At 37.1% G+C, this 27,255-nt stretch overlaps 1 protein-coding gene across 20 annotated transcripts in view; it reads right to left on the bottom strand.

Annotated features, from left to right (window-relative positions):
• The window catches only part of DLG2 (discs large MAGUK scaffold protein 2), a 1,035,190-nt gene that overhangs the window by 472,152 nt on the left and 535,783 nt on the right, over positions 1-27,255 (bottom strand). The window contains exon 1 of one of the 20 annotated variants that reach the window (XM_026841882.1): positions 11,439-11,707. The exons of the other annotated variants lie outside the window; for them this stretch is intronic. Coding sequence (XP_026697683.1) covers positions 11,439-11,687 — 249 coding nt within the window. The 5' untranslated portion in view covers positions 11,688-11,707. Of the gene's footprint in view, positions 1-11,438; positions 11,708-27,255 lie in introns of those variants that run through there. 20 annotated transcript variants of the gene reach the window in all.

Here is a 27,255-nt window from a genome sequence, read left to right as displayed (position 1 = left end):
GAATTATGGCAGATTATTAAGAACAGTTCTATTTACACAAAGTACATTTACATTTAAACTAACCTTATTTAGATGGAACTTTTATTATTTTTAACGCTAATGTACCAATTTTAAAATTCCTTATTAATTTGTTTTCTAACCAAATGCATTTTAAAAAGGCAGCCTTGAAGTTGATTTCAAAATAACGGATACAACAAATCGGAATAATTTTGCAAAAGTACTAATCAAACATAACGATACATTAAGAGCAGTTTGAAACAATTAAAAATATAAAACTTGTCACGTTCCAAGATGGTCTTAGTAAATGATAGTACCTTTGCTATAAATTTATTTTAATAGTGACTTTAATGAGTGAACCACCTTTTCTTCCCCGTCTTCTGAAGATTACTTTAGAGTGTTGCTCCTAAGTGCCAACACAATAGATGAATATATAAGGTTCGTACCAGTCTATCCGCCTCCTGAAACAGTTTCAATAAAAGCACAGAACGCCCTTGTGATAGAAACTTTCCAAGGTTCAAAAATAACATTAAAACCATGACAATTTTATCTAATTTTGCATATAACTACCTGCATATGTCAGCTTGTGTCCCCTTAGTTAATGCTCACTAATTGTACAGACACTCAACCCAGACCAAAAGGGCACCGTACAGACTACAAAGCACTACAAGAATCACATACACACAAAAAAAGGTATTAAAAATTAAGCAAAACCAACTTGTATTGTTCAGTATTATACAGCTGGCCTAGGAATATGTTTTCCTGCCAAACTGCTGTACCTGCTATGGTAAGAGAAAGATTTTAAAAAACATTTAGGAAAATTAGAAACCCATATTGCATTCCTAAATGTTTCCTCCGGAGTAAAATGGGCAATTATTTATTTCCTACATTTCCTCACTTGGCTTCAACATTTTCTATACTTTAGGATATTCACTTCCTATTCTTCCACAGACTGCAAGAATTAACTCAAGACTGGAAGTTTTTGGAAGTTAACTGTTGAGATCAGGCATGTGGTTCAAAAAAAAAAAAAAAAAAGAGTATGAAAAAGATCTAACTGTAACTTGCAGTTACATAGTATCTTCAGAGAAAAAGAAAACATCCTGGCTCAGAGTAACCTAATATATATTAAGCAAAGCACTGTGGATCAGGGCAAGGAGGGATAAAATCAGTTCCCAGTTATTAACGAGAACAAAATAAAGCCAAATAAATTTGAAAATATAATAATGACAATAAATGGCCTAAAAATTTATAAATTCAGTAAAATAAATTAGATGTTTAATGGCAGAGCAATTTTTTTTTTTTTTTTTTAAGCATTTTTTTAACATCAACCTCACAACAGTTGTCTTTCTAGGCTTAACTAGGGCCAATTGAAACCCAAAATTGTAAAGAAAAACATCAGAAGGAAATACATAGAGCTGATATCCAGACAACCACTACAAGAATTTAAGCACTGAAATAGATTGTCCAGAGTGGATGTGCAGTCTCCATCTTTCGAGACTTCCAAGAACAGGTTGGATAAAGCCCACGGCAACTGTCTATGAAATCAGTACGGACTCAGGTTGGAGCAGGAGCGTGGACTAGAGTCCTCTGCAGGAGGGCTCTAAACTCTAAACAAGGTATCTGTGCTATCAATCTTAAATACCAACGTGAGTTTGAAACCTTTATACACTTACCTATATAGAGGATAATATTTAAGATATCAGAGATGTTTTCTGTAGCGTAAATACATAATATATTTTTATTAAAATATTGTCCACCAGGCTTGCTGTCTTTTTTTTTTTCTTTTCCCTTACTTTTTTTGCACTATATTTCATACTCGCAGAAATATTTGTCCTTCTACTTTCTTTGCATTTTATGAGTCTGATCTGGGCTACAAATTCCTGAACTGGATCTCAAACTTTCAAATTCTTCACAAGTTCATTCCATACATTTCTTTTGTGTTTTGTACTTCTGAGCTTTTCGTATAAGAATGTTTGTCTTTCTGTTGCCCAGTAGTTGTATGACTCCCTTTTAAAATTTCAAAGGTGAAATTATGACCACTGGGACAGAACATTTTTCCAAACATTAAGTATCCCACTGAAGGATGTGATGCAAATAATCTCTGATTCATTTCAATATGAAGATTAAAGAGAATCTGCATTTGCTCATAAAGGCCAAACCATGCTGCTGGTTTTCCAAGATTAATATCTAAAAGCTCACAACCTTCTTGTTTAGCAATAATGAAGTGATAACTGATTAGAAACATGTGCAAAAATAATCTAGTTGAAGGAATGAGTCACACAAAGGTGTCAAACCATCAGAGTCAAGTAATCTCGGTGCCAAATTCTGGCTGAAAACATGATAGATCTAACTGTGCTCTGACTTGGCCAATACTTGCACAATAGTTTGAACAACTGGAAATGTGCACCATGCTTTCTGTTTGAATATGAGTTCTGAGTTCTGAAAAGTATTTGTGCAGATAGAGAGAAAGCATTTATTTATCCTGCTCTTTCATACTTCTGATCTGACATAACAGGATCATTCTCAAAAGTATGAATACATTTAAATCTTCAGTTGTCATTCAACATTTTGTATTTATTTCAAGCAGCGAGATCCAAAACTTACTGCAGAGAGACAAGGAAGTACGAATTCTCCATATCCTGCCACCTCTTCATAAAAAGAAATGCAGAAAGAGTGAAATATTTGGCAAGATAGTGAAACTCTTATGTTCCAATAGGGCTTCCTCAAGACGGATTGTTAAACTATGATTTTCAAACTTTCCCAAACAAGAGAGGATGCAGCTTTAGTAAACAGGAAGGTTAATGACTTAATCTTGATAAAATTTAAAGAGATCAAACCCCATCCCTTTTTCACAAGGTTTTATCATACAGTTAAATCTGGAAAAGCTGTATTTGTTTATGTGATATTTTAATATAAAGAAAAGATTGCCATTAAGTGTTCTGTAGATGAAAAAAGATGCAAATAAACCTTGATATGAAAATAAATCTTTGAGAGTTGCAGACATTTCAAGGATTCATAGAGCTATAGTTTATGCTGAAGTCCCAGTGTCTGCTCATAATGCAGTTATGCATTCCCCCTGTTATCTGTTAATTTTTACACTGAAGAATGGATGCAGGTACTGAATGACCTGGTCAAAGCTGGTTTATATTGCTCATCTGTAAATTAAACTAATCTGTATGGGTGAAACCTAAATTAAGATTGTATAGACGGGAAATTTGCAGGTGCTCTATAAAATACATTAAAAATTATTACTAAGTCCTTCCAGTTATCAGTGTGGTCTATGAATTTGGTACTATTATCCCTCAGATACTTGATGCAGACTGGTTTTAGTCATCTCAAAAATGAAAAAAAAATAAACAATTTCATATACACCATTTCTAAAAGTAAGGGAAATGCTTCAAATTAGAATAGATGATGATGATGATCTCCCAGAACTACAGTATCATCAGCGTGGTTCTGGTCTTGGCCTCCATAGATGTACTTCTGGTGTATGGAACAAAAACCCTGGAAAGGCACATGCTTTGCTTCCTTCCACAGATCTACCATCCTCTTTTGGCTTTATAAACTGTTACTTCTGTGCTCTCTCCTGTACTCACTCCCACTACAGATAGTACCACAGGGAAGAGCCCTCTCCTCTCATTCCTTCTCCTGGAAACAGCAGGGCGCTCTGCAGAAAGCGATCTGGCATGTTTAATACATGAACTGATCTGTCAGTTAACTCCTGCCCACACAAATGCCCCCTTATTTGCCACATTTTCTGCTGCTGCAGCTCAGAGGTATCCTTCCCCTCACTGCAATAGAGCCTTACTGCTTATAACTCAGTCTTACTGTTTAAAGACATTTTAATTCTTCATTAAAGATTCTGTTTCACAGACTCACATAGGTAAACTGTCAATATATGCCACAAAATTAATCACAAGGAGGATAAGGGTTTTCTCAGAAACATGACCTAGGGCTGCAAAATAATTAGGTTTGGGTTTTTGGGTTTTACTACATTGCCTTTCTCTAAAAATCCAGGTAAAACCTGATCATCGCTACGTTGTTTGAAATAGAAAAACAACATACTTGATTGTCTATACTGAAGCTAGTCAAGTAAAACAACACACCCAGTTAAGCTGTGACCTTCTGTTTATACACTGCCAAAAGCCTCCATCTAAAAGACACAGCAGACAGCCTGTTAATGGTTTTAATTCTGAAGTACAATATACAAACAGAAGCTGACTTACACCGTTGCAAAGAGCATTACATTTAGAAGAGTGAAGAACAATTGTAGCAAATTGCTTCAAGGATGACATTATCTGGTTGAAAAATAGGGGAAAGGGAGACAAATAAAAAATACCCCCACTCCTATGCTTCACCCTCAATACTTCCAGTGGTCTACAACGTTCTTCCTCTCAAAGAAAGTCTCATTTCACACTTCTTATCTCAACTAGAGCTTATGTGCAACTCATCAGTTAAAAAGAAAGGTCACGAAAAGTAATTCAGCCAACAATTGACCGTTTTCTATTAAACTAACTGCAGTGGCTACAGAAGCCACAAGATGGCACATTGTTTGTTACCTGTTTCTCACACAGCATAAACAAAAGATTGTATTAGGAATCAGAAGGATGAACTACTGCAGCTTTATTAGCCTCATTATCTTTTTAGCAACAAGCACTTTCCTCCGAGTGCAATGTCTAAGATTTCAATTGCAGCAACTATTGAAGTTTCGGGGAAAAAATATAATTCATGGGCATCATTTTCACCTTCACGTACCATGAGAATGAAATATTACCACTTCTACCTGAAAGCAGTGTGTTCACAGATGTAGTTTGGTTCGTATAATCTGACTGCAGTAAACAAAACCGATTTGCAAAACTATCTGAATGATCGAAACACGAGTACAACATGCAGATCCCAGTGAACATAGTATGTGACTTGCTTCCAACGCCTCAAAATCTTTTATTGAATGCATTCACTGCTCAGACAAGCTTTAGGAGTCCTACACACCTGCAGCATTACTACAGCGCTGTTGATGTCCCCCCTGTTTTGTGAACGCTTTTTCTTCTCCATGGAAATTACCTGAAATATGACAAGTGATACAAACTCCTCCATGGGAACTTTCCCCTGTATGAGGAAAGAATCATATTCATTCCCATGACCTCATTCACAAACCCTTATCAGCATTTGAGATGACAAGAAATAATTATATTTCATGAAAGCTTTCGGAGTGTGATCTAAAGTTTTATTCTGTATTGGAAACAAATGGCTATCTACGAACCAGGAAAGGAGAGAATCAGGACAGTGACCGCTTTCTGCTTCAGTACATCTGTGTGATCCTTTCTGCCATCCTTAGTATGAACTCTTCCTTCAGCTTTTCTAGACGAACTTTCTGGGATCATACAGTGGTTTAGTATCACACTTGTTCCAGTTTCACACACTGAAAACTGTGTCCTGAAGACAGATATGAGACACTTGGAAGTAAATACCAGCTTTGCTTCTGCCATAGTTCACACTAGACCGGGGTGTCCAGCAAGACACTCTTTTTAGACAAAAAAACATTGACTACAAAACGCCAAATGTCTCTTCTGAGTGTTTTGCAGGCTAATTTTAACACAAAGGATATAATTATGAAATGTATCTATAAACCCCTTTCAAGTGAGCTAGCAAAGCAATACTCCAGCTCCCTTAAAAACTCTTTGAGCTGTAATGTTTCTAGGTCTCAAATATTAAAGCTACATTTTATGTGGTGTTTATCTACCACAGTGACAGGATTCCAAAAGACGGCTTCCAATTCAATCCACAGCAGTCCCATCTACTGATTATTGATGTTCCTAAGCTTGTGTAAAATTGTATCGTGTTTTCTTCCCAGCCTGGGAATATTTCTCTGCTTTGGATTTTATTAAACCTAGTAATTTAAAAGCTAAATTTATCTTATACAACTCAGGCTGCAGTCAAATACTAAAGAGCTGCATTAGATGGAATGCTGTTCTCCAGCCCTACCCCTTCCAATATCTTCAGCAGAACTTTCACCCTAAAGGGACAGGGCACATCTACAAGTTCTTACCTTTCCTATATTGTTTTGTAGAATTAATACGTAAAGCTCACCAGCAACCTGTATGTGATGCAGTGGTACAGGAATGTAAGTATTTAGAAAGTCATTTGGCACACACTATAATCACCAAACGTTTCACATCATTCTTAACGGTGTTAACCCAGTCTCCTATAATATTGACAGATGTACATTTATATAGTAGTCCAGAAATATCTATGTGACTATTACCTCAGTAGAATAGATTAAGACCAGCTAAGGGAGTTGCAGTTTCTCCTCCAGAAAACAACTGCTTTGTATATATGAAACAAAAGAAACATGCTTTTATTGTCTCTCATTCTTTGCTTTTGAAACTCCCTACTTTGGCACTTCAAAAAACAAAAACAGAAGGCAAGATAAAGATGATGACAGCAGGGGAAGACTCGGGGAGAAGGGGAAACAAGACTGTATTTCTTCCCGCAAGGGTTTGTTGTAGCCATGAAAGATTTATGCAGTAAAACAATTATAGATAGTAGTTTCCTTTCCCTATCTAATTAGAGTAAAATTACATTAAGAAATTGAATACATTTTTTATTCCATTAAATTCTGTAATAAGGGACACTAGTGTTCAACAAGCTGCAAGAACTTGAAAGAAAGACCTATTACATCAGTCTGCTTTCAGTCGTAACTTCTATGGAGTAGCTTCAAAATGACACAGATTTTTAGTCTGCAACTGGTGGCACAGCATGCTGCATGCAACTAATTGCAAGCTACGTGAAAAGGAAAATAATTAATTTCTCCCTTCCCTTGTTAAAATTCCACAATTCTTTTATGTCAGGCACTCAGCTTAAGTTGAGGCTAAATACATGGCACTCTTCATGGTGAATACTGACCCCTCGGGGAAGCTAAGGGCTGGAAAAGGGAACATAAAATATGACATGTACACATCATATGTGATCTTTGAGTCAAAATTGCTGTTAACACAATAGTATTTGTGAAAGAAAAACCTGGGTTCACCAGTACGGTTTCAGGAGAGACCTTATTTGGTCAATGAAGGCTTCCCTGAGTTCTCAGACTTCAAAGAACTTTAATAAACAAATTTTGAACATGCACAGTGATAAAGGCCTATGGAGACAAGGTGAAGAGAGCCCCAAATTCATTATGAAGCACAATTAAAAGCAGTGTCATTTGATTGTCAATGAGACTGTAATTTTTCTTGCTCAGATGAAAAAAAAAAATAAATCATAGGAAGAGGGCACATAAAAGGCTGTTTCCAGGCTCAACTTCCATCCATTAGGTATTGCAGGCAAAACACCTTCTGAGGTTAGTGAGAGATTACAGAAACCACTTGTGCTGTTTCACGAGTCCCTGGAGCTAATCCAAGTCTGCAAGGCATGAAAGTAGCTGTCCGGATCTTAGTGAGGCAGGCTGAACTTCACCATGAGAAGACAATTTGATGCATCACTTTAACCAAGGTTCCCAAAGCAATAAATTCAATCACCTACCACTATATATTCATCCTCAAACAAATTGTAAGTAGAAATCTTCAAGAAGAGCTGGTTGCCTGTATGCATACCTCATCTAAGGCATAATGAGCTTGGTTATTTCTGACACGTTTGGTTTTTTTTTTCACCTGACATTTTTTGGTTTCTCACAGGCTCTTCAAAGCATACTGCAAACTGAATACTGTTACGATTTTAATAAAAATTTACTTAAGGTGGAATAAACTTAATTTTCCATTCTCAGGTATTATAAATCATGGCAAAATACATGGCCTGCTAAAAAAAACTCTTACGGTTTAACCCCAGTAGGCAGCTAAGCACCACACAGCTGCTCCCTACCAGTGGGATGGGGGAGTGAATTGGAAGGGTAAAAGTGAGAAAACTTGTGGGTTGAGGTAAAGACAGTTTAATAGCTAAAGCAAAAGCTGCTTGTGCAAGCAAAGCAAAACAAGGAATTCATTCACTACTTCCCATCAACAGGCTGGTGTTCAGCCACCTCCAGGGAAGCAGGGCTCCATCACCCGTAACAGTTACTTGGAAAGACACACTGCAACTTCAAGTGACATCCCTTTGGTCAGTCGGGGTCAGCTGTCCCAGCTGTGTCCTCTGTCCCCTCCCAACTTCTTGTGCACCCTCAACCTACTCGATGGCAGGACAGTCTGTGGAGCAGAGAAGGCCACCATGCTGTGTAAGCACTACTCAGCAATACCTAAGACATCCTTGTGTAATATATTAACACTGTATTCATCCCAAATTGAAAACACAGCATCATAAAAGCTCCTGTGAAGAAAATTAATTCTACTCCAGTTAAAACCAGTATGAGACCAAAACCCCTTAACAATCTGTGAAAGATACTACCTCCCAATCAAATATAAGAACAGTGATACCAGCTGGACCAAGTGGCCATCTCCCCAGTATCCTGTGTCCCATAGTAGCCAGAAGGGGAAAAAGGACAATTTGCACCCAGTTTCTATAGCTGGGTATGCTGACTCCTGCTCTAGGAGATCATCTCCCATTCTCCTGTATGAGCAGAAAGGAGAGTGGAAGAGGTCACTAGCGCAATTCCTTAACCAAAATCTGCACTACCTCACACACCAAACTTTGGAAAAGGAGCCCTCCTCCACCCCAAGTATCATGGCAATACATTACATGGAATAGGAATAGGATAGATTTTCAGTTGGAAGGGACCTACAAGGATCATCAGTCCAACTGCCTGACCAATTCAGGGCTGGCCAAGCTAAAGCATGTTAAGGGATTGTCCAAATGCCTCTTACACACTGACAGGCTTGGGGCACTGGCCACCTCCCTAGGAAGCCTGTTCCAGTGTTTGACCACCCTCTCTGTAAAGAAGCATTTCCTAAAGTCCAGTCTAAACCTCCTCGGTGCAGCTTTGAACTACTCCAATGCATCTTGTCACTGGATATCAAGAAGAGATCAGCACCTCCCACTCCACCCCCCAGCGCTCCCACCTGGCACCCTAAGCTTACCCCCACGACACAGCTGCTCCGTCTAGGTGTGCACCCCTGCCATCCATCCCTCCCCAGCAGCTGACCTGGATGAGCTGGAGGATGGAGTGTCTGTAGTTGTATACCAGGTAGGACTCTGCTCTGGCTGTTGCACTTGAGGATGTTCTTGGCTCATTTTACCAAGCTCAGAGAACTTCTGGACTATGGGCTGCTGGGCTATGTGGCTCCATGCTGTGGTCACAATCCTCAAGATGGCCCATATACTGCATCTCCCCATTTGCCTCAAGAGGTGAAAATCCCTCACAGTCCTATTTCCTTTTGCCTCAGGGCTTCCCCATCTAAAAGGTAACTCCTGCTTGTTAAAACTCCATTTCTGTTCTCTTAATTTCTGGTCATATTGGACTTTTTCTGGGCTCTATTATTTTCCTAATAACTTCTAGTATAAGAGAAGGGGGTTGGGGTATGGGTTTGGGGGTTTGTTGTGTTTTTCTTTCAGCGTTATGGAGGTCATCTTATCTGAGGACTATCATGACTAAGATCTGACCTAGGTACCCAGAGCCCTCCTTATTGAGTGTCTACCCAGTCTGTCACCACGTGCACCGCTTTACACACTCATACTAAATTTCATCAGCTATTTTATCTCAGAGACTTTTAAGACCCTTTTGCAATTCATCATCCAGACTGTCTTTGCTTCCTAAACTTGCAATTTATCATAACCTAATAAATATAATTCTTGACTATTTATCCCAAACTCAAATTAGGCAATATATGAACCCAACCTTTTTTGCTCTTTTCCCTCCTCTTAAGACTCAATCCCCTACATTCAAAGTCAATAACAAGCTGCTACAGAGATTCTGACAAAAATTTCACACATCATAATATGAAAATTCACACAGCATCATAAAGTTTCTCTTGCTTATATTGTAATGGCAAGTCTACTTGCATTCCAGTATCTATTGTTCCATGTTAAGCATGATATTATTTTACTTTTATATTTACTCAAAGTTGCCTCCAACAATTTTTGCCTCCACTAGCACATAATAATGATGGAAAGATGAAAAATTTACTCATTTGTTTTAATAGAAGTCATATGTGTTATGGAACATTTAAAAAGAATTCTGTTTTACTTTATGAGAACATGACAAAATGTAAAATATATCTACAACTTGATTTTTGGGATTTTCTGATAGAGATGCAAGAAAAGGTGGGGAAAAAGCATTTTTCAGAGCATCTTTTGATTTTGCTGCTTAAGAGTATCAAATGAGTACAATGCAGTTCATTCTGTAAATTATTCTGAATATGAACAGTAAGAATACTTTAAAATAATCGTCTATTATAGCCTGTACTGCATTTAATTTTAAAAGGGAAGCTTCTGAGAAGAATGGAATTCTGAATGATTGTTATGACCTACTCACTATTATCACTCAAGCACTGCTACCAGAGCTATAATATAATCAATTACTCATTAAAAAATGCTTTATACTCTTTTGCACAGTTAAATTTTGTCTTCTGAAGTTTAAAAGGATTTCTGCTTGAAGGTTAACTTAGAACAAGATAGAATTATAACCATGAATTACAACTGTCCATCTACAAGTAACAGTATTGATGGAAATAAATTTGTTAAATCAGTGTAGTAACTTAATAAAAGAAACTAAGTTCACTAAACAAATATCCTGAGAACAGATAAACATAGCATTATATACAGTCTATTATATTAAATATTCCAGTGTTGTATTTAGAGATTATTATTGAAATTCTATTGAAGTCAGCAAAAGACTTTGAACTCAACCAAGCTCTTACTGAGTCATATTGAGATACCATTTTTATTGTATTTTTACCTTTTCTAATACATATTTATTTCATGCAGTTGAATGTGGGAGTCCAAGATGTGAAGTTGAAATGTTGTGATAACTTGCAACCTCTCACATTTCAGTGACTGTCAACATTCTTCTTTCAGAATCGTTATGTTTACAATAAACATTTTTACTTCAATTTGCTTTTAATTGAATATGGAAAAAGACAAAATACAATGCAGAGCAAATAAGGCTTCATTTGTAATCTCGGAAATGTAATATTACATAAAACTCATTATATGCACTGCAAAATTAATATAGCCATATTTATATTCAAAATTAATTATCCCTCTCTTCAGAACACTCATCTGAGATGTTGCAAAAAAGACTCCATGATTTTCAGCAAAACCTACTGCATTATATTCACTGATGCTTCAGAAAGCATCAGTAAGAACTTACAGCCTTTTAAAACATCATATACTTGGGTGTACAGTAATAAAACTTATGAAAACATATTCATAGCAAGTTTCCAAACCATTAGTGCAAATTAGGAATGATATATGACATACATATCTAACATTAATCTCTTAGACACAACCACATGCAGTTGCCGATTATGTTTAATCATATTACTTACAACAGCCAAGATGTTCTGTGACTGACATATTACCTGAAAACAATTCAATCTAGCTTTGTGCTTCTTCAGTAGGTGCTCTTCCAAACTTTGTCTCCATTTAAAAATAGTAAGAAGAGATGGCCACTTCAGCTGGTTTGGCTCTTGGGTGTTTCCTTTCTGCCCATCCACAGAACATCTTTTTTGGTAATGCGGGCACAAAACCTCATGAGATGCTGCTTTTACACTAGGTACACTTCCTCTGTGTTTTATCAGGGTTGAGTTATTTACCACTAGATAGTTCATTTTCAACCCCAGTCTTAGGATAATGTTTTTTGTTCACTTTTTAAGAAAAGCTATAATATTAAAAAAAAGTTTCCCTTACACATCTGCTTGTAAAGCCTTATGAAAAAATTCTTGTTTTCTGTATACAGTACTATTCTGTACCCTAAATTATAAACCCATAAATTTTGCCGTAATTTATGGTATTTGATGCTATTAATTGCACAACCTCAAACTGAGTTTGTCATGCACATGCCACAAAATTGGTTATCATTTTTATCTGATTTATAGCCTCAGAGAGGATCCTAATCCATTATTAACAGCTCTTATACGAAGCAGGCTATGCAGTAGCTGTTCCCTCTCACTTGTGTGTCCTATGCTGTTCCTCTTCTATTATACTAATGTTACTATTTTCTATTTTATAGTTGCCAAAAGTAGATGACAGCATCAGCGCACTCATGCAGCATGAAAAACAACCCCATTGACACATATTCAATGTAGCCAATAAAGATGTAGTAGCCTTATGAAAAGCCTGTGGAAAAAAAAAAAACAAAACCTAAAAAAAAAAGCTTCCTCAATATAGTTTGCAGAGCCACATAATTAAATGCCAGAGGGCTATGAATTCTGCTGGATGAGCTTAACTGGTTCTTCCTCTTTTTTTAAAAAAAAAAAAAAAGAAAAATCAATCATCCCAAGCCCATGCAAGGACACACATATCTCTCCAAACCAAAACAATAATAGAAAAATGCCTAAAGCAGAAGCTATAGCTAGCAAAGTTGCAATTGTGGAAAAGATCTCTGACCTTTCACATTCCCTCTGCACCTTCCTCAAACCCACTGGAAATAGAAAGAATTGTCTGCTAATTTTGCAGCCTCTGACTTAATTTTCTAGAAGCCAAGCTGTCATATTTGTCATTAATCAGAAGATGTTCCTGCTCCTATCACACAGTTGTCTTAATTTCAGGTAACATTTGAGAAACAAGTTTTCTACAAGTGTTAACACTAAACAGAAAAATCAATGTACAGGAAAACATTTTCACTGCCTTTTTTTTTTTTTGAGGTATGTCTTAAAAGACTCAGTATTCAAACATCTACCTGCTGATTTTATTGAGCAATTAATTCAGTAACTACTGGGACATTTCTGAGTAGATCTGCACAACTCTCAAAGTTTCTGGCAATTTTCATAGGAACAGTAGGAAATTTGAAAGAAGGAGAACATGTTACTGCTTCCAGTGAAGGAAAGGCTGGAGTAATGTTACACTTCTAAACACCAGATAATCCACTTGCAAGTAAGAGAACTGGGGGTGGAACTACAATGACAGCATGCACTCAATACATTTAAGAATCAAATCAGAAGTCTATCAGAAATTAATCTCTGCCATTTATTGTACATACTATTCTTAGAAATTGAGGACCAAAAAGGAAATTCAGCAGTACCACTGAGAAATATTTGAGTTGTATGAATGAAGCACCAAAAGAAAAGTTTTTGGATTTTTAATGCAAGATGGGTTTGGGTTTAGCTTGGGTGTATTGTGTTGTAGGATGGAGAGGTGGGGTGGATACACACCACAAATGGGACGGTCCAGATGAGTACTGTTTGCTCCAGAGCAACCCCAGTAACCTCCTCCCGCCAAATTATTAGAAATTAATCTTCAAGCAAGCCAGAAAGATTCTACTTATACCTCAAAGCAAAGCACTATTTTTCAGCTGGAAGACCTGTTGCGTCTACACAGATAAAAAGAAATCACGACCGTCAAGTAGTACAAACTGACTTTATCATTATAATCAGTAGGGAAGTGAAACAGTCCAAGAGAAAACTAATTTTGCTGTTCAGCTAATTTTTGTCATGACTTGCACAGCACTGGGCTTGATTAAAGAGTTTTATCATCTTCATTATTTTCAACACTTGTGTAATTGATTCATTTGTTAAATTCTCTAAAATAATTTTCTGCTGAGTTTCAGCAGTAAATTCACATGCTAGGTGTAAAATATTGTGTCACTAAGAAAATTCTATGATTTCTCCAGCTTTAGGATAAAAAATGATATTTTCACTCTAAAGCATAAAAGAAGGTCATGGATGACATCAGAGGATCATTTCAGTCAGAATCAGACTTGAAGGGGTTGCATCCCATTTCTTTTTCCCTTTCCTAACAATATCAGCAAATACAATAAAAAATGTCTTATAAACTTTCTCTAGGCATTTACACAGCATTCGATGTGATACTTCTGTAGGGCCAGTGGTTGGGGACAGCAGAAGGAAAAAAAAAAGGAGGGAGTGGTACTTGCCAGCAGGAAATCTCAGCTTGAAATACTTCACCTGAAAACTGAGTTTTCAGCTCAAAACTGCAAGAAAAATACGAAGTGATTACTTAAGAGGCCAGAAGAGAGACAAAGGGAAGACCAGAGATCTTGAAAATGTAATACATGGGGAAAAACTGGATTTAGTCTAGTGAGGGAAGGAGTCATAAAGAGGCATGCCAGTCTTTAAAGAAAAAGATTGCTGCAATAAGAAGCAACTAAATATTTATTAATACAAGAAGTCAAGGTGCTTACATTTCAATAAACATTGGGAAAGGAAACTTTCATAAATACAAGGTGTGCTGGAGTAGATTGTCTGATAGGAGTGTAGAAAAATCTTGAATTTTCAGTGTATTAGAAGGACATCCAGCAGGAATAACTGATCTTATCTTGAATCAGCGGGATGGTTAAAGCGACATTTTCCTCTTTATTTTCTATTTATTAGCAACTTATTTTCTTCAGGGAATATAGGAAACCCATGATTTTTAGCCTCTAGTTTTAATGCTGAAAAGCTCAGAGAAGGTTTGAAGAACCCCCCTTAATATGGAAATGAATAGTCGGATTTTGCATATAAATTTACTGATCCCTAAAAACATAATACAGATAAGAAAATACATTACCTACCCCCCCTAAGATCAGGAAATATCTTAAAAATAATTAAAATACATATTTTCTTAAAAAGCAACAACTAAAAGCTTGTTTCCCCACTCCTCCAACAAAAGATCTAACAACTTCAGACAGCTTATATAAGCAACGCAGATACTAAAATCTCACTAATTTTCCAAAATAAGTGTCACTAATTTCCTGCTTAGCTGGAAAGTCAGAAGGACAGTGATGTTCAATATGCCTAACACTGTATACGCAATAGGAATTTGAAAACACTCAAATTACTATTAATGATTTTTTCCCTGGAAGCTTGCAGTATCACGTCTCCTCCCTGGCAACGGTTGAGACTCTATATACCACAGAGGCCACAAAAATCACGCTTAAAACAAACAGGACATTCAAAGGTAACCTGAGCTCTTAGGTGCATTGGGAGATACTGGCAAAACAGGAGAGAGCATTTCCCAAAATTTAGGTTTTGGTGCACAACGCTGCAAGCACTGCAGGTAGGTAAGACTGTGCCTCAGTGTTACGGCTTGTGAAGAACACGCATTAAAAGATCTGGTGTGGAATTCAGCTGCCTATCTATACGAGACTAGTAACATTTTAGATGCCCCAGGGTATCCTGCCAAGCCTAGAGCTGCCAGCCCAGAAAAGGTCAGATTCTAAAGGTCCTGTGTCATATCTGCCACTTCATGCAGATGTCTCGGATTCTCTGAGGTAGCTAAAAGGCATGAGACACTGACACCTAGACACCTAAATCATGCCAATTATGTTCTGAGACCCCTTAAGCAGTTTATGTCTGCTTGCGTATTAAAGCTGCATAATTGTGATAAACTCATTAATTTGTTCAGAAGCCTTTGCACTGAGCAAAAAGAACTGACATATTCCTCACTGAGCTTCACAGTCCCTGTTAAGGCAGAACGCACCAAAATATTAGTAACAGAAATCACTTTTACACAGGTTAATGTCACCAGAAATTCTGAATGCCAAGTGAAATGAAAATAAGCAAGGAAAAGGAAAGAAAAGAGAGAGGGGGGAAAAAATGATGGATAAAAGAAAAACTCCACTTGAGTCTAATGAGCTATGTAATAAATTCACCTTCCAACACTAACTGGAAATCAGTTCCTACCAGTTTTTCAAAAAACCTTGAAGATCAAAGAAATGTAAATAGAATCCAGCTAGAGTAAGTATGCTAATGTCTGCCTAATTTAGAGGAAAAGTAATCAATAAAAAGGAAGCAGGGATAGGAAAAAAAAAAAAAGAGGCATAAAGTGAAAATGCCATCGGAGAGCTGAATAAAAATGAATGTTCTCTGCAACAATATGGCAAATTTTAATACAGAGATGGTAGTAGATAAATCATTAAAAAGATGAATAAAATAAGTGAAATAAAATTTTTAAAATGATAAGTAAAATAATTTGTTTTAACCAGAGTAATTCTTTTAGTTGAAAAGCTGGAGTCTAGGTCAATACTATCATGTATGTGTTCTCAGTTCTGGTACAACTCCCACCTGCTTGGTGGGTCACTGAACAAGATGGACCCCTTGGGCAGACCCAGCACAGCTATTCCTCTAATTAACTCAAAAATGAATAATAAATACCAGGTGTAATAAACACTTCATTTCCCTACATTGCCAAAAAAAAAAAAAAGCAGAAGAGCCTGATGTAACAGGGTGGACATGGCTGCTCCTTGAATTTGTCCATCTGCACTCCTTTCCTCAGAGCACAGACAGGAGTTTGTCTTCACTTTTCAGACTCTCTACTCTTCTGCTTTCAGAGGATTAAAGGGACCATTTTCCAAAGCCAGTAACATTTTTAGAACATTGATCTTGTTTTTCAGAGTTGTTTCAGAGCTTCTGCATATCCCACACGTATACTTTCATCACAACGTTGCCCACCATTTCATCTTGTCAGTGATCACAGCCAAAAGGAAAACAGTTTTTTCCCCCTTCCTTTCTCCTGCCTCGAAACCTATCTTCATTTAATGTTATTACAATTGGAATGTGATGTTTCCTTCCTAACCCTGTCAGCATGAAAATCCTTTATTCAGACTTTATTTAAACCTGTAAGAGAAGATATGATAATATCTTAATTATTCCTAAAATATATTCATATCTACTAACTACCTTTCCCTTAACACATTAATTATGGATAACCTCTAGGCAAGATCATTACCTGAATATGTACTGGAGCTGTTATCAGTTTCAATTCACAATTACAGAGTTTCTATTATTCTCTGTCAGTAGAGATTTCTGGTTAACGGAAGGAAAGAAAGAGAGTCCATAGATCAAGAAATCTGTTGATTAAATGACTTTTTAAATTTTGGGCCATGCTACATGCATACAGTTACACCTGGAAGAGGCAAATATGCTGCTACATATTAGCAGGTTCCTCCAATATTTAAATGGTACAGGATGAAAAATTCTTTCTATCTGTTAATAATTCCATTGAAGAATTGGACCTACCAAGTTACAAATAGTGCCATGAATGCCATAAACTAGTTTATCCCATAGATGCTTTTTAAACAACCCGATATTAAGTATTCAAAGATTATAAAGAGCCACATAAAATGAGTAGACTCTCTCTACTGTTACTTTAAAGAACACAATCTAAGCAACCTAAAATTAAGCCTGTGCTTTTTATAATAGCTACATTTTTCATACTTCAGTGACAAGAAAACGTTTTTGCTCTTTCTTTTTCCTCCTTCCCAAAAGTATATGCATTGTAAACTGCTTGGTGGCTGATATGCTTACTAATTTTTGTTTCACATCGGAATTTATGTATCACCATGGTAATGAAATGAAAATGCTTAGCAGATATGGCACTGTGAAGGATACTCAAACCTTTAGTCATCCTTATAACTCTCTGGAAAACAAACGGAAATTATTCTTGTATTATCAGTAGCCAAATGGGGGTTTCACGACCCCCTGAATACATCCCTACAATCTAAATGAAGACCTCAGTAGAGAACATAGAGTTTCAAATGCACAAATTTTATCTCTACAACATGATTGATGGCCTCATCCCCACAACATTTTAATTATGTTATTATTTCAAGAGCATTATATTAGTTCTTAGAAATTTTTATAATGCTCATCATTATCATAATTAAGCATCTGTATTACAATATAACTTAAATAATCCATCTATATTCAATTCACAAATTATTCACAGTCTAAGTGTTTTTTTCTTGCCAATGTTTTTGTTTGTAATGGTCTAAAATGTTTCAAAAGGTACTGAAGCAGCCAGTTTTATCCTTTGGAATAATTTCCCACAACTCTTCAGTGGAATCAGCATAAGCAGCTGTGAAATATAATCAACACCATTTTGATAACTGACATTTTTGTGCTTTGTGAAATCAGAATATTAACACGTTGCTCTTCATGTTAAATCACGCTTCAAAAGTTCCTTTGATTTACTAAGTATATCAGTCTCCTAACAAAGCAATCTTACACAGAAATTCTAATTTTAAATGAAATTCCAACTCTTAAGTATTCAAATCTTATGTCTTCTGTCTTCCTTCCTTCGTCTGTTTACAAGAGATTGTGTTTAAAATGGTAACATTATTAAAATTGAAAGCTTTCGGATAATTTTCTGTATCGAGCTACCTATGCACAAATAGTCATATAAATATGTTTTTGAGTATGTCCACAAGTATAAATCCAGATGAATTGGAGAAGACTGCCAGAGTCCCTCTATTTCCCACAGCTGCAAGAGTAAGAGCAAAATGGAAAGTGCAAGAGGTCTGCAGTTAACACGGTTGCTTTACAAAAGGGAGATGATGTTAATTGTCATAATGGGTATCTTTAAACAAAGGTGTTTCATAAAAGACTACAAATAATAATAAAATGCCTTCTAATTTCAAGATATTCTTAGGTATGCAGGATGAATTAAGAAAAAATCTGCAATCAAACATACTTGCTCTAAAATGCCTATAAACTTGTGTTGGTAGATTGCATCATGATATTTAATTCAAAAAAGCTTACTTTAGGTTGAAACAGGATCTCTCAGAAAAGAATAAATGGACAAGTCTAGGGAAGGAAGTAATAATTTCTTAAAAATTGTTTTCCTGTATTTCCATTATAAATGGGAATAATATATCATAGCATGTTCTCTGCAGCCTTAGGACTTTGAGACAGAGAAACATTTGAAATCTACTTTCTACTTTCATAAAAATAGCCTGTGATTTACAGAGTCCTTTTTTATTGCAGTAGCACCTGGCTCCTGTAAAGCTGCCCAGCAGAATTGAGTTGCAGTTACAATACTGGAAGGTTTTGGGACACATCTTTGCTCTAGCATAAAGATCCAAAATGCCAGTGTCAGGCAGGTACCAGAAGCTGTAACCCTACTGCCAAAGGGAAAACCAGTCATGATAGTTCCCTGGTAAATAAAAACCAGCATGTATGAGAGAGGTTGTGAATTACTGAACGAGGTCCATGCAGCCATCTCACATGGAATAAGTCTTAGTAACAGTTTGCCCTTACTTTTCTTTTTTCCAATGAGGATTGCAGAATAAGATCTTATTAGTATGATAGTCAGACTTGTAGAGAGACATTTATACAATGGAACAGCTGCATTTTTGTTTGGAACTTCATTTACATCTCTCTGGATAAAGGGTAGCTTCAACTTGTATTTTTTTAGGTTGAAAAATATGTGCATATGTTTCGGGTTTTCTATTACCTTTTGCCCCAAAAGCTCTGTTCCTTTTCTGCTTGATTATACAAAAATATCAAAGGATTTCTTCAGGCTTTGAATTTCCATGCATCTCTCGTATCATGAATTGTTTTACCATGCAAGAATGAAAAAGGTTCGATTCAGAACTTGTTCCAGTAAGTTCCCAAAGTCTGGAGGGACACACTCAACCTTGCATGTAGGGCATTAGTTAAACAATTCGCTCTGGTATCAGTAGGTGTGGCACACCTACAGCTCTCCATATCATGTTATTGCCATGTCAGTGAAGCTCAATCGTCGCTCTAGATGGAGCCATGAACTGGGCAGAAAGTTCACTAGGAATGTAATAAAGCTTATAATAACAGGATGTACAATGTTAAAGAAATATGCTATTTAATGTTAAAAAAGAATAGTAAAACCAGAGTGCCAATGCCAGCTATTACAAAATGTTAATACTGAAACAGAGGAATTCACAGCATTTACTTGAGGAAAACTTATCTTTGAACCCTAGCTGAGATTTTTACCCAGACTGGTGTATAGTATGCATTTTTCTGTTTCACAAAAGTTTTTCTATTCACCATTAACATAAAATGCAAACAGCTCCTCACATGCCAGAATCTTCTCCTTTTTATTCTCATCTGATGCTTCAGAGAGAATAGGAGTCCAAGCCAAGTCTGGAGATAGTGCATTAAAACAATTCCTACCTTCAAGAGAGTGTACAATAAAAATATACACACACATATAAAAAAAGAAAAACGTGAGATCATCTGCAAAAGCAGGTCAGTGGCAAAATCTGGGAATCATGTTTCAGTCTCTTGGCTTTCACTGCAGTTCTTCATTAGGGACCAAGGTGACCTTGCAAAGCTAGAGTTAAGATTTTCAATTATAACAATCTTGTATGAACTGATGAATATGCTCAATTATACTGCAAGAAATATTTTTGTCTACCGAGAGGCAAAAGTGGTTTTTTCCCTCATCTGGGAAACATTCAGCTTTCAGATCAGCATGATTTCTTGTCTTACAAGGAGATACCAGAGTAGGTCTAAGAGTAAAATTTGTCCCCCTCTGCCATGTATTCCAGTGGATCAGCCATACTAGTGCAGCTGCCCTTATCCTCCAGGTGCTCCAAAAGCTACACAGAAGTGAAAAATGTCTCAGTATACAGAGGGATGTTTTCTGCATTTTTGAAAGATGAACAAAGTGTCCCTACACGGTTCTTTACTTCAAGGTCTGTAAAAGCATATGATCACATCTTCCTTCCTCGACAAAGCAAGAAGATACATTCACTCTGTCCGTGATGAGATCAGCAACAAGCAAGGCGACAAATAATGTCAAAAGTAATTGTGCATTCCCTGTTGCTCAGTATCAATTTGAGGGCATATTGCTGTTTACCTTTATGGGCCTGGTACTGACAATATTAGAAAGTAACATTTTTAATATAATCTGGATGGCCGGGCCCAAAAAGTTGTGGTGAACAGAGTTAAATCCAGCTGGCGGCGATCACAAGTGGTGTCCCCAGGGCTGGGTGTTGGGGCCACTCCTGTTTAACATCTTTATTGATGATCTGGACAAGGGGATCGAGTGCACCCTCAGTCAGTTTGCAGGTGACACCCAGTTGGGTGGGAGTGTTGATCTGCTCGAGGGTGGGGAGGCTCTGCAGAGAGACCTGGACAGGCTGGAGCCATGGGCTGAGCCCAACTGGGGGAGTTTCACTGAGGGCAAATGCCGGGGGCTGCCCTTGGGCCACAACAACCCCCAGCAGTGCTACAGGCTTGGGGAGGAGTGGCTGGAGAGCTGCCAGTCAGAGAGGGACCTGGGGGGTGATTGACAGCCGGCTGAACAGGAGCCAGCAGTGTGCCCAGGGGGCCAAGAAGGCCAATGGCATCCTGGCTGGTGTCAGCACTGGCGTGGCCAGCAGGGACAGGGAAGGGATCTGATCCCTGTACTCAGCACTGGTGAGGCCGCCCCTCGATTCCTGGGTTCAGTTTTGGGCCCCTCACTACAAAAAGGCCATTGAATGACTCAAGCGTGTCCAGAGAAGGGCAACGGAGCTGGGGCAGGGTCTGGAGCACAGGTCTGCTGGGGAGCGGCTGGGGGAACTGGGGGGGTTCAGTCTGGAGAAGAGGAGGCTGAGGGGAGACCTCATCGCCCTCTGCAACTCCCTGACAGGAGGGTGCAGAGAGCTGGGGATGAGCCTCTTGAACCAAGTAATAAGCGATAGGACAAGAGGGAATGGCCTCAGATTGCACCAGGGAAGGTTCAGACTAGATGTCAGGAAGCATTTCTTTGCAGAAGGGGTTCTTGGGCATTGGAATGGGCTGCCCAGGGAGGTGGTGGAGTCCCCATCCCTGGAGGGGTTGAAGATTCCGGTCAACATAGCACTGAGGGATCTGGTGTAGCTGGATGTTCTGCAAGGTCTTTTCCAAGCTAGACGATTCTGAATCTGATATAAACAGTACAGAGCTATTTAAAGTTTTAAAGATACTTCATTGGCCTGTGGGATGTGGAAATCAAAGTTGAAGGACTAATAAAAATCTAACTAGATAATATTTCACAGAAGGGATAGGCTTTTTCAAGACATTTATATAATGAAATACTCTTATGCCAGAATGGTCTGTTCTTACAGCTTGTCCTACAGCACATCTATGCTGGTGCAATTGGTGCTCCTGCTAGTAGACAGCTGAGGGATTAAGTAACTAATATCTTTTTTTTTTGGTTGTAACTTGTCATTAACCAAACTAAGAAATCCGGTAATTCTAGACAAGACTTTTAAATAAAAACTCCAGGTTTGTATGTACATGCATTTTGCTTTTATGAAAGGTTGTCTTCATGGATGTTCATTCAAGTGTGAAATGTAAATAAGGACAATTTCAGAAATAGGTGTAACTACACATAGAGGTCATTTTAAATAAAACAGAATGAGAATGCTTATCCTCTTAAGCATTCTCTGATCTCAGCACTAAATTACCCTGACTGCAAGCATCAGCATTATTGCAATGCTCTATAAGTATTTTCTGTCAGTGTAGGAACTTTAAAAAACAAATATTAATTTTCTGAAGTTTTCCAAGCACTTCATATCCTAAAATCTAGACAAATAGAAATTGTCAGTAACTAAATGCTACCTCTCAGACATAGCAAAAATTAAAAAAGGGAGATTTTTTCACAAATCTGGGCCCTATTCACACAATGAAGAAGCTCACCTCCACAAGTGACATCAGCTACACAGAGAACCCAAGGAGAAATCTAACTAACAAGGGACACTGAATAATTCAACACATCTTTCATACATCACCGCAAGGTTCACAGAACAGCAAGGGGAACGCCTCAATTACTGATATGCTTTCCCCTTCAGGGAGCAGTGAAAGTTAACTTTCACCATTAGTGCAGTAGAATATCACTTTAATAAATTTTAGTAGCACTTAATACAAGTCCTTAGACACAAACAAGTACAGAGTAAAAAGGCAAGGTGGGGAAACAGGCTCTTGCCTCAAAAAGACAAATGCAGCAAGGCAGCCTTCAGATGGAGCTGAGGTTTCTTCACAAGTTTATGAAGAAATCTCCCATGACTCCTCCTAGTTATCTAGAAACAATGTTAGAAACTGTTAGAGTTACAACTTAAATATCAATTTATGACATTTCTCTCTTTAGACGCAGGTTAATGCAGAGGCAAGTATGTAAAGCGTTATAGACAGTAACATTAATGCACATAAAGGATTTAGGAGGATTCAGGAGAATGGGAAGGCAAAAACTTAGTGTTTTCTGCTTAGAAGTCCACAACATTTCACACAAGCACTAAGCCATAACAAAGTCTCTCCACCTTTTCCTTTCCAGCTATGTATCTATTATAGGATGTTAGGGACAGATCCTATGAGTAAAAAGGAAAAGTTCTTAGGCACACATATGCCTACTAGAAATATGCTTAGTTCATACATCTTCCTAGGTTGAACCTATATCTCATCTACTGTATCTGAGACATTGTTTTGCCAATTATCAGGCCTAGCATAAAGGACATAGCCAGCATAAAGATGAACCAATAACCAAATTCTATTTGATACAAAAGGGTCAGTACATGGGTGAGCACAAACAAGTACAAACAAGTACAGGGGTACATACTGGGGTACAAACAAGTCAATCAGATTATACATAATCTACATCAATCCCTCTGACCCCAACAACACCACCAAACAACCAACAACGGGTGGAATAAACAGTGAAATAGTCTCCCATAGAAGGGATGGGAGACAACCAGGTCAACAAGCCAAACACATAAGACCAAGAAAGCCACATAACAAATACCTACACAGCCCACATTCACAAAAGCCAGACCTGACTGGAGCCCAGTTCCAGGGAGGCGGGAGGTCCTTCCCCAACAGGGAACTCCACACAGGACATCCACCTCACACACAGACACTGCCCCTACCTGCAAGGGGTCCCAGCTTTTATCCCTCAGTGGGACACCTGACCTTGGGTTACTTAATGTGGGACACCTGGGGCTCATTTACCCAATGGCTCTGTCTGCCAGGCTGCAGCACCCTGGAGGGAAGCTTAGAGGGAAGCTCACCCCCCCTTTGTGAGGGGCTTGGGGTTGAAACCCCAGCATTTCAAGCATCTGGCCCAGTCCCCTAAATCATTTACCTCCTCACTTGTTTTCAGTAGCAAAACCTGCATTTGGAAATAAGTATTTGTAGAAACAGTCTGGGCTAAGACTATCTGAGCTCTTATAAACACCAAAACCAAGTTGATCTGTGCTAGATTAAGCAACCTCTTCTAGATTAGATAATGTTCTTTTACATACTAGACAAGAGTAATACATTCGTTAAAAAAAGAATCCTAAACTACTTTAAGTATCCCTTTTTTAATTAAACCACATAAGAACTTCTGAATGAATGAAAGGTAAGAGCACCTGAAAACCACTCCTGTGATTCACTTCTATTTTAAACTTCACCTGACAGTATTTTAAAGTTGAATACTTTTCAACTGTCTTCTATACTCTCCACTCAAGATATTTGTAATAGGAGCACACCATTTCCCAGGTAAAACAAGGAACCTTGACAGCTTGTGTTATCCATTTATGGAAAAATAATTTAAAATATTATTTTGTTATTTAAGAGGATACTGCTGACTCCTCTTTCCGATATTTCACTAAGTGATTTGGACAAGAGTCATAACCTAAAATCCTGGCTTACAAATTCAGTGAAATTTTAGATATTGACAAGAAGTTCTGAAGAACAGTACTTTCAGAAGTCTTAAGTGTAAGAGTAACAGAAGTAGTTAGTGAAAAAATACAACATTTAAAAATATTCTGGGTCTCTCAGAGGAGAAAGAGGGACATCACAGGACTCTGACAAACAAGTGACAAGTATGGTCAGGAAGGCAACCGTCACCACCACAGAAATGTTGTTGTACTGACCTAAGAATCACTCCTTGGTTTTGCTGTATGGGTGGACACCATGGTAAATATATTTCCAACCCTAACGTGTGTAGCCATGGTCAGAGAATGCTATTGTAGTGGTTTGGGGAGTTCTTATGAGATCAAGAATCAACAGGAAAATATACTAAGCAGACTTAAAGCAAAGTTATATTCATTTAGGTGGTGTATCAACTATCAAAAATTCATATTCTTCTAATAATGGCAATAAACTGTCAGGCATATTTTCTCTTCCTTAAATTCTATTTCTATCGCAAAACCAAAATAAAAATGTTTATGAAAGAAATGTGAAAATAAGGAAAAGCTAAAATGCAGCTAGATTACAATGAAAGTTCATAGGTAATTTGAAACTATGCAGCGCTCAAACCCGATTTTATGACAGGGGTTTGCAAATGTGACAGTGACTTTCCACTCTACCAGGCCAGGAAGGAGACTTATATAGTATATACAGTCCTGCACTATGTCACTAGGACACAAAATTTCCCGTAGTAGTCAAAGTATCCCTTCAGGCTCCATGTCTGGGACAAAAAAGTCTGGCAACAGTCCAGTAGAGACTACAGAATTTGACATTGCATTACCTGAACAGTTTACTACCTATTCATTACCCTAAATACAATAATAATCTGGGAAGTACAGGTTGTCAGTTGACTGAATCTATTTTGAACCATGCAAAATGACGCTGTTTGTATCGATGCTGTAATGCAAGTGCTCTGCAAAAACCCTTGCAGTGCTTTTTGCTTTTTTTTTTTTTTTTTTTTTTTTTTTTTTTTTATTAACAAATATTCCAATGTATTCAGTATACTGTTTTAATGGGGTTTGCTTTCAGCTTTTATATCTCCCACACAACTATAGTATGGATGGATTTAGAGATACAATTTCATACGCTACCTCCCCTTATTATAGTCTGAATAATTTAGTATGTTTATACTTTAGGGAAAAAAAAACCAGTAAAAATTATGTTACTTCTTATTCGCCATTCATCCCCCTTTTCAATTTCCTTATTCATTCCATTACCATGCATGAAAGTTGGCTTTAACTGTTAACAAGATCAGCCTTATTCTAGAAGTTAAATCTCCATTCTCTATGCCCACATAATTCTCGGAAAAGCCTCTGTGAACTTAAAGTCACCAGTGTGTACTTTGAGCTATCTTGGCAGCTATTAACAACACAGAGATCTTGAAATAAGAAACTGGCTTGCAGTGGGACTAATTCACAACCGAGACGGAGTAGAATCAAGGATTTTCCCTTATAACAGTACAGCTCTCTTCAACTGAGCATCTAAGAATTCAGGATCCAATACTGACTTAAACTCGGTATGCATTAAAGCATTTTTTTTTTACTTTTATTTAATGATCACATGGTATTTTTATTTTTTTTACATGTTTTAAATGAATTAATTCAAATTTACATAGTGTTTTGAAGTACTTTTTATCAGATACCTTATGGAACTCATCTATATGAAAAGTAGTCCATGATCATGGAACACATACTACTTGATCTTTTTAACAGAGGTTAATGAGAAAAGCAGTATCAGTAGATATATCAGTCCAGTCAGTCCTTGCTAGAATAGCACCTAAAAAGTAGATTTCAGCTCACCAATGAACTGCTTGGTAGAATGATTTGGACTGAGGCCCAAATTTTTCAACTCAAAAGTCAAAAGCAGCTTTATGCCATAAGATAAATGCAATTCCTCACAGGCTTTTTTTTTTTTTTTTTTAAAATTCAAATTAGTTGCTAAAAGATACCATTTTATAGAAACAGAAATGTATCTGAAAAATTCCATTAGTGAAAACCTCCTGGAAAATCACATTTAAATAAAGAAGAACTAGGATAAGTCTGAAGGGTATAGCACTGTTGTTTCCATATCTCAAAAGCTAAACAGAATCATAAATGGATATAAAACTGTTTTAGTAGACATTTCAGAAGAAAACAGAATTCCAAATAACTAATTTTTTATTTTTTTTATTTTTTTTTTTAAATCACTAGTCATAAATATTTAGAAGAAATCCAGATCCTCACTGGAACAAATTCTAGTGTTTCCACTATTGTTGATCCTGCCATTTATACTAAGCTTACAAGATAAACCATTGATAAGCACAAAACTATATATTATCCTTTTTGAGACAGGAGAACATAACTTACTAATTTATAAAATCATAATGACAATAAACCCTTATTTTAAACTGCACTTGTGCTGCTCAGATGATCAGTAGTAAGTATAACTTAACTTTTCACTGGAACATTTAAAGACATTATCTTTAGTAAAGATCAGTTTTGATCTAACTAGCTCTTGAAAAGCTTCTACAGAAGTACACACCCTTTATTATCAAGTACCAAGAACACATGACAGTTTTTCATCTCACTCATAAGCTGATGACATTTCCAACTATAAAAAAAGGAAACAATACAATAAAGGAGATGGGAAATGAGAGGGTCTTGACACATGATTAGTTTTTATATAAAACTGTGTTCAGGAACATATTTTTGGTAATTACTTGTAATATATATTTTTAAAGTACTGTAATGGCTATTAAAACATCTCTAGTGACTGTGTAATGCCACATACTTTTTTTTTTTTTTTTTTTTTTTTT

This window comes from Athene cunicularia (assembly GCF_003259725.1).
Source record: "Athene cunicularia isolate RWA chromosome 1 unlocalized genomic scaffold, athCun1 chr1_part1, whole genome shotgun sequence".
Classification (NCBI taxonomy): Eukaryota; Metazoa; Chordata; class Aves; order Strigiformes; family Strigidae; genus Athene; species Athene cunicularia.
This window is presented reverse-complemented; position numbering and strand designations above follow the sequence as displayed.